We start from the raw sequence: 9,099 nt of genomic DNA on the forward strand, positions 1-9,099 counted from the left end.
CATCGCCTAGAACTTTACACTAGGGTTGTGAGTTTGTTCCAACTTGTTGAAGCATGCCCTGAAGAAAGAAAAGACTTGTTTAATGATTAAGCCACAAAAATACTTAGCGAATCAGGTTCCTGTTGGAACTTTTTGTACTTCCAAAACATTGTACATAAAGAGGAAAATGGCTTCCACTCACGCTAAATCTTCTAATCGAGAAGAACCATTTAGTAGGAGGGTTTAAACTCGCTTACAGCCATTGTGTATTTGTGTTAAAGGACGTACATATTGGGTAAAGAGTATTTTTGGGAACATGACCCTGCAAAGCAGTCTGGGTGTCCCACAGAGCAACAGATGTTTAACTACTCTCTCCAGCCACCGCGCTGCCGCCCCATCACTGCTGCTGTCTTTGTGTGTTAACCAGTTCTACGTGTGTCCGTCTCCTCCTCTCATTCACAGATCACTGTTTAGGACTAATTAGCTATGTGCCTCCTTTCCTCTCCCCCTCCACTTCTACCCTGAAGCCTCATCTCATTGTACTGTCATCTCACTGTTTACCATGCTAAGTAATAATCATCCAATCTCAGCTCTTGTCCTGTCTGCCCACCCTGTTCCTCCTCTGCTCCTCCTCCGCTCCTCCCTCTTGTCCTCCTCATTATGGTCCGGTCTCAGTTGGGACGGCTGTCATTAATCAACTTATTTGTTTTTTTTTCACAACGTTGAACCTTGCAACCCTGAACACCCACCCCTTCTCAACCAGGATATGTTCTATTCCCCTGCGGTCCATTAGGCCAATCAGAGCAAAACTAGCGCATGACAATAGCTACAACAATAGCAACCAAAAGCAGATATTAGACTAGAATCCACAATAGGACACAAGCAGCGAGAGAACAACAGGCTTTATTATTCTCTAGCTGTTGGGGATTGTTTTCCAGCCTCAATGTCTCCTGGGATACATAGTCATATTTTACTTTACTAACACATTGGCCCTGTTAATCTGTGTTACTTACATCAAGGAGGGTCACTAAAGTCACTGCCATGGTTGGGTACTTAATTTGCACTATTTCTATATAAAAAGCAGTTTTTTTGGGGAAAGATTTCTGACACAGGAGTTCATTCTATGTATGTGTTGGGCAGCAGAAAAGTTCCCCGGAATAAAAGCTGATTAGTTAGTATGAGCAGTAAAAAGGCGTCATGGCGGAAGAGTGGGATCAACTCAAACTGGCATTGTATCAACATCAATTCCATACTGTCTAAATGGACGTGAAAATATCCATCTGAAATTCCCACTGGGACATTGCTCAGTGTTCATTTTTGGCATGAAATGACATGAGCTGGACAAATATTGTGCAAACATAAAGGTTCTTTCTTAAAATGGGATTGAGATGGGAGTCAAACTTGAGTGGAAATTGATACAATTATTTATTTGGCTTATCTTTTTAGAAGCTGTCACTGTTGTTATCAGTATGTTGGTGTTATGCTGTATTTCACAAAAAAAACAGAAAATCAATCAAATTCATAAGAACACTCTCTAATCAAATTAGTAAAATCAAATTAGTTTTGACTTAGCCTCTCCCATATTCCTGTGCACCAGACATGCAAGAATGTGGTAACCTTTTTGCATCTTAACCATAGAGGCCTGACAGAATCGCCCACTAGGTTAACCTCGCTCACATTTGTGTATGAATAGAAGCAACATGAATGGTTCTTTTACATCTGATGCTGGAGAGGAGATTTAGCCTCAGTGGTTCTTCTGTCTCCCTGTATTGCTCTTGTCTATTTTGCTTCTGTGTTCTGTCTGTGTGTGTGTGTGTGTGTGTGTGTGTGTGTGTGTGTGTGTGTGTGTGCTCACCGGCTTTAGAGTTGTGTCTCCTCAGAGTGCATTATCACAAAAAATCATTGGATTAAATAAACTGTAAATCCAGATTTAGTTGTAATTCAACTTTTTAGTGGTCACTATTTATTCTTTCATGTTTTATTTATAAAACAGCTGGGGAATAAAAACACAGCTCAACTCCTGCTAAAGCTAACAAAAGAAGCTGATTAACAGCAAGTGACGTCTTGGCATTTGACTTGTCATGTTATCACATATTCAAATGTATTAGATTGAAATTTTTCCATTCTTTAAAGATGATCTTTTTGGCATTTTAGGCCTTGGAGTTACAGGACAGCAGAAGACAGGAAAGGGAAGAAAGTGGAATAACATGCAGCTGAGGGCTACAGGTCAGAATTGGTGCTGCGGCTGCAACGGTGAGGACTGACGCTCAACCAGGTAGGCAACCAGGGTGCCCAAGATTGTTATACAATTTAATATAAATAGATCAATTATTTACCATGGCTACCGATTTCATTATGAACATTAACAGTATGGGCAGACACCTAGCAAAATCATTTGGACTTTTAATAACCGCAATAAAAAGTTGATTAGACCTACTTAACCTTCATGTTGTCCTCAGGTCAAATTGCCCCGTCTTCCTATATCAATATTCTTTGTAACTACCTAATTGTAATTACCCAAAATATCATTGGTTCCACACAATGCTCTTTGTCAAGTACAAATCTCTACTTTCATTAATTCATTAACAAGTCTTATTTAATTTGACAGCATTTCAAAAACAAATTGAAGTGGTTTTCAAATGGTGTTGTGTAAAAGTTGATATACTTTCCTTTAATTTTTGTCTAAATAATTCCTTATATCTGCTTTTCTAACTCAAACATTATAGGTATAATTTCCAATAAATGAGGTTTATTGACCACAAATTCCAAAAAGTAATTGTAAAACTAAAATTAATTAGCTAGTGTTACATAGTGTTAAAAGTTTTAAAAAGTGGCAAACATTGAAAAAAAGTGTCAAAAGTCATGAAAAAAGGGACAACAACATAAGAAAAGTTAAAAATGTTAATAAAAAGTGTCAACAAAAGTGTTAACTTTCAATTTTGATGGGAAGACAACACGAGGGTTAAACAAATAATCTAAAAGGGCCTGACTTCTGACCTCTGGTATATGACATGGTGCTGTGGACGAAGGGATTCCATTGATGAACAATGTTTCCATTTTGAACAGGAAAGATAAAGATAGTTCAACCTTAGTTTTGTTGGAACATGTGTGTTCAAAAGTTGTTTCAGTCACACAAGGGAAAAATCAGATTGGATAGATAGTATATCTAGCCGTCTGGTTTTACCCTGCAGAGACCTGAGGAGCAGTTAACCTTAGTCCTCAGAAATCTACCGGAGTTTAAAATTCCAACACAAAAAAAGCGGAAGGAAACAAAAAGAACTTGGCGAAAAGATGCATTTCCTGCGGTACCGGAGCAATCCCAGTAGTGGCACCTCGTGGATGAAGAGTTCAACCCCAAACAGCTGACATCTCCATCGTCAGGTCAGAGTACATTACTGTACAAGATATCATAGTAGGACTGCTATCTGTCTGTGAGTAGATATGTGCATGGGAAAGGTGAATACAAACACTCTTTTGTTTTGGATTATTGAATGGAAATCTAATTACCATAGATCAGAATTTAAATATATTACAAAACAGATTATCTCTGAGTGGTGTGAAATTTCAAATAATGCATCCTTTATATCTGCAGAACCATATCAGAGTCTATGTTATGTTTGAGCTGGGATATCAACATGTGCTGTACAAACTTTAATAAATGGTGAAATGTATCCACTCTTATCTAATGCAGAACAGATCCCAGAGTATTAATTATTTTACAACAGGCTTTTTAACCTCAGTCCTGTCCTGATCCCTGTCTGACTACCGAGGTCAGTGGGGGAGAAATGACCTAATAAAATCATAAACACTGCCATGTAAGATTTGGTAAACTTTTAGTTGCAATCGAGTTACTTCCTGTTGTTAAACAAGTTAAAGATTTAAAAAAAAACTGTTAGGCTAAGTAATGTATCCCAAATTGCTTTATGAACTTTGAAGATCATACATGACTTTCACCAATAAATGACAGAACAAGGCAGACTTTCTTGTTTCTTTTTGTGTATGGAATAGATTGATTGCATTTATTGTTTTATACTTCATTTTCACAGACCCAAACAATTAGTTATGTCAACAGCTGCATGATAACATTACCAGATTAAAAAATGAGAAACATGTGTTTGCAAAGTATCCGGTCTGACCCCTTTCTATATCTGTGCTGTTGACCCTACTGGGGTCTACCTGTAGGCTATCTGTGAATACCCCTATTGTGTCTATGTGGTTCTTAGTAAGGACTGATGACATATTTTGTGAATTATTAACCTGTGTCTCCTTGTGAGATAACTTAAAACATGGAACATCATTGCCTCTTCATGCGTATGTGTCTGGATGTGTTAAAATAGACACTTTATAAACTAACTCTACAAAGGCTGTTGTCAAAAAAATGTTGTGCAACATGGTGAACGTGGATTTCTGAAGACTCCTAATGTCTAAAAAATGACACACATGCCTGCACACACACACACACACACACACACGCACCCATATTAGGTCGTTAAGTTTATATGATGGGTAGTTCAGCAGGTGTTGGTGTGTTTGTCTTTGAAGTGAGAGCAGTTTCCCAGGCCTCTGACAGTCTCTTATCAGTCCTGTATTAACCAGCAGGAAATCAACTCTGGTAAAACCGTGGCAGATAAATGCAATTTGGACACTGTAAGTGAAACGGAACAGGTCCAAATAAAGCCTTGGATTGAGGCAATATTCCAGACCAGTAAACTGTCATGTTAGGTTGACAAGAAGACAGTAATGTGTGAAATGTTGCAATGCCATGTTGCCACCAACATGTGAAAAAGGGTTTCATCAAATAAGAGGCTAATATGTGCACATGTCTCACAACCTTTTTTAAGAATCCTTGCATTTTATAAGGTGTGTCATGGTTAAGTAAACAACCGACAACTGCTGCAGGATTTTGTCTCACCTGTGCCTACGTGGTGAGTGGCTCTGGTCAGCAGGGAGAGAAAATGAGTTTGCTCTCTGTGAGTTTACAGCCCCTTTATCTGCTCCATGGTGTGGTGATGACCGATAATCATGGCAGCAACCACCGATAAGAGCTGTCCGATTTCTGTCAATGTTAGCAGGCAATAAAATTTAATGAAGACTTACAGTTGGAAAGTTATGAATCTTGTCATCACTATGAAGTCAGATTCAAGTAATTAACACAATACAGTTTTCAATTACGTCTCACATATGTGTGTGTTTGTGTGTGTGTGTGTGTGTGTGTGTGTGTGTGTGTGTGTGTGTGTGTGTGTGTGTGTGTAAGCAAGTTGCACCCTATCCACACCTAAGACAGGGATGGACTTGTGTGTCACACTTCCAGACAAGTAACAGACAAACTGAAAGAAATAAAGTCGCACCCACTTATTTTTATATAGAAGTTTAATTGTGAATGATTATGACACACAAATACTTTTGACTTAGTTTTATTGACCGGTTTAGAATTCAACATAAAGTGCTGGTACATGTGCACAAATGCCTATTATTAACCTTTCAGAAGAAATAGTTTACCCTGCCCCGGCTCCATGACTCTGGCCAATCACAGCACAGCAGACTTTACAGCGCTATCGGGTGCGAGTAATTTCCCCTTAGAGTGAGTGAAGTGGGTTAACGCACAGGGCAGAAGTGGAGTGGGTCAGACAAGAGACATTTCTTCAGCAGTTTCTTTAGAAGCATCTCTGAACTTTTAGATATTACAGTGTGTTTATAAATTTGTTACACTTCACTTCAAAGTTCATTGTGGGAATGATTAGCACCATGGAGAAATCTAAAAACTTTTGCATTGATGCGCTACTGGCGCACGACGTGGAGCAGAGGACGGACTGTGATGGTGCGTCCCCGGGGTTGTATTACAGCAGAAGCCGCGGGGGCAGTCCGGTGTCCAACCGCGGCTCAGAGACGCCCTCCCCTCATCCAAACCCAACAGACTGCTCTCCTGCCCCGCCAGGAGTACTATCCAAAGCCCAGCTGTTCAGCATGTCCCAGTCAGGATTCACTGCTCTGCACCAAGGCGGTCTCCTCGGAATGCACCCGGGCTCCATGTATCCTCTGGCGGCCCTCGGAGGCCAGCACCCCGCCTTCATGTACCCCGGTTTCACACATCTGGTCCAACCATACCCTGAGCAGCTGAAGGGGGCCACCATGGCCGCGACGCTTACTCTGGAGCCGTGGATCAGAGCCGGGATGATGATACCCAGACTCGGAGAATATGGAGGTAAGCGGGTCTCCCTGTCTCCTGCAGTAATAAACTTCACCATTCTTACTTCCTGTAGCCTAACTTAACCAGAATACATCATTATCTTCTTCTGCATTTGTGACAAAAATGACATAGATGATCCAAAGTTCATAGTTGGCTAAGCTTTAAAAGAATATTGATAATATTTATAATAATAATAGTTGCCTAATAGTAATAATACAAAGGCTAATATCATATTAAAGAGTACTATATTTATGTAATTGTAAATAGCCAAAACATTATCTTTTTATTTAGATTTTGTTATGAAGACGTCAATGCACCTTTTGTTTCTTGTTATTATTTCATCATATGCATATTAATTCTGAATGTTGGTAAACATGTGTGTTGGTATTGGGTTTTAAATGACCGTGACATTGATATGCTGTCTCTTAAGGACAATATATCATAGAAAATAACGCACAGCATTTACGGTAAAGGTAACACCTGAAATAGACCTACTTAATCAATTGATAACATTTATAGTGTTTTCATTAAGGAAATGGCCCCCCTTGATGGTTTATTACCCCTCCATAGCAATATCCTCTCTCCACGACCTCACATCATGGCAATAAATGTTAACGGGCAGAGAGAAAACAAGATAAAGGCCTACAAGCAGGAAGACAGACAGGCCTAGGACCCAACCAGGGAATTAGGGAAACCAAACAAGAAGATATTTTGAGGATTTGCTTGAGGATTTATTAGAAAAATATTTGTCGAATGAATATTTTCGTTCTTTTTGTCTCTCTATCACTTGTAGGCTACTGTTTGCCTAAGGTGATTAAAACCCAATATCCATAATAATAGTATCAAAGGTATTGTGCTCTTACAGAAGAAGATGAAAATGTAAATAATAACAAATGCACAGAATAAGTCGTGTGTGCCTCTCCCTGTTCGCCCCTCTCAGGCCCGGCCCAGGCAGGTTTGTTTGGGAAGTGTCGGAGGCCCAGGACAGCTTTCACCAGCCAGCAGCTGCTGGAATTAGAAAACCAGTTCAAGCTCAACAAGTACCTGTCCAGGCCTAAACGCTTCGAGGTGTCCACCTCCCTCATGCTGACTGAGACGCAGGTGAGAGAGTCAGAGTCTGAAGGATGTAATTGTAATGAATCATAGGAACATTATTTTAGTGTGTGAGTGTCCCTCTATTCTCATCATTCATAGTGTCTGTCAATTTATTAAGCTTATATCACCATCCCTATGGTGTTTTTTAGCATTATTCTCCTCCCCAGAAGCAAATACTTTAGGTAAAGAATAGCACGTTTTGCCCCTGGTCACATAACTGAACAAGTTTACACAGTTTAACATAATTCCTGGTGTTTTTCACTATAGGTTAAGATCTGGTTCCAGAACAGACGTATGAAATGGAAGAGAAGTCGCAAAGCCAAGGAACAAGCAGTGCCACTGACTGACTCAGAAAGAGCTGGGATGGATTTACACAGTGCCAAGCCTCAGAGTGATTCACACAGCTCGAGCCTGGAGGATGAAGAGGAGATAGAAAGGGATGATGAGGATGAAAAAGAGGAGAGAGAAGTGCTGAGGGCAAGTTCTTTAGGCTCTGTAGGCTTCATGAGGCATGCTGGAGAAGGAACAGGAAACTACAGCTCTTACTTAGAAGAGGAGGAGCAGGAGGAGGGAGGGAGGCCCGAGAACAAGAAGGGGGGTTTTCCCATAGTTCAGACAATACACAATGCAATCATGTGCGCAAACATGGAGAAATGAAGTGGAGAACTAATTTTTCCCACCCCGACCCATAGTGCTGTTTCTATACCTGGAGCTCCCAAATTACCAAAAGGGTAAGTGGAAATCGCCACATTGGGCATCCAACCAGAATAATGCCATCTTTACCTGGACAATTAATGGTTCAATGGTCAGTAGTCCATCCGAGTTATGACTTCAGAATTAACATATCATTCTGATGTATAATGGGCATTTTTGTGCATGATTTACTTTAACTTGATTAAAAAGTGATTTAAACAGTGCAAACACACAAAAAGCATTTTCTGTCCTGTTTTCTGCAATAAACTATTTTATTTATTAATATAAAACTGTATGCATGTATGCATGGGTGGGGTGGGACAGCACTTTCATGGAAGGTAGTGGATGCAGAGAAAGAAACATTATCTTGGAGACTTGTGTTGTAAAGAGTGTCAGTGTTACATCGTTATCAGCATCCTGGTCTGTTACAAATGCTGGACAAATATTGCACCAATATTTGTAACTTTTCATATTTTACATTTTTAAATAGAGAAGACTTTACAAATAATGGATTAATTTTCACCCAGTTAAAGATTTAGGGCATTAGGGGTGGCAAAGAAAAATGCTAATGGTTATTGTAGGCTACTTTTTTACTGTATGGTCATGGATCTTTGTTGTACAATATTTAGGTCTTTGTCTTGTATTATCTTGTTGAAATTGCATGTTATATTTAGTGAAAACCCCACATTCACAAAGAAATGGCTGCATGCACTGTATTGTATTTGAAATGTACTGTTGATATGGCATTTCCCCTTTTATTTTGGAAACTATTCTCATATTAAGTGTGTAATGTTGTCATTGTCAATATAATTTAACATTATAGAATTTAATATATTTTACTTTTAAAGAAATAATAATGTTTTTTGTTGAGAGGAATAATTTCAAAATAAAATGTAATTCATGTGTGTTGAGTCCAATAAGTGCAGTCTATAAAGAAATACATATTCATATTTGTAACAAGAGGAAGTAACGTAAGTGACTTTGGGGTTGGAGTGTGGATTAGTTGTTAGTGTCGCTAAGTTATGGACACTATTTGCATAGCCTACCATAACTTCTTAATAACTCTAAAGCATTTTATGACATGTAATACATGTTAGGTATTAAATAAGTGTAAACACTCCTCAGGATTTTTAAATCCCATGAAA

At 39.1% G+C, this 9,099-nt stretch overlaps 1 protein-coding gene and 1 long non-coding RNA gene across 2 annotated transcripts in view; one reads left to right on the plus strand and one right to left on the minus strand.

Moving 5' to 3' along the window:
* Positions 1–1,894: 1,894 nt before the first annotated feature.
* Positions 1,895–9,099, minus strand: part of LOC117953531 — a 96,649-nt gene continuing 89,444 nt past the window's right edge. Inside the window, exon 3 of the long non-coding RNA XR_004658633.1 lies at positions 1,895–1,938. This is a non-coding gene — a long non-coding RNA (uncharacterized LOC117953531). The remainder of the gene's footprint in view (positions 1,939–9,099) is intronic.
* On the plus strand, positions 5,576–8,821 carry LOC117953530 (motor neuron and pancreas homeobox protein 1-like). Its single transcript, XM_034886665.1, has 3 exons — positions 5,576–6,181; positions 7,107–7,267; positions 7,529–8,821. Exons 1-3 carry the CDS (start codon positions 5,713–5,715, stop codon positions 7,916–7,918), a joined length of 1,020 nt encoding a protein of 339 aa, XP_034742556.1. The 5' UTR covers positions 5,576–5,712; the 3' UTR covers positions 7,919–8,821.

Source organism: Etheostoma cragini, chromosome 11 (assembly GCF_013103735.1).
Source record: "Etheostoma cragini isolate CJK2018 chromosome 11, CSU_Ecrag_1.0, whole genome shotgun sequence".
NCBI classification, from domain to species: Eukaryota; Metazoa; Chordata; class Actinopteri; order Perciformes; family Percidae; genus Etheostoma; species Etheostoma cragini.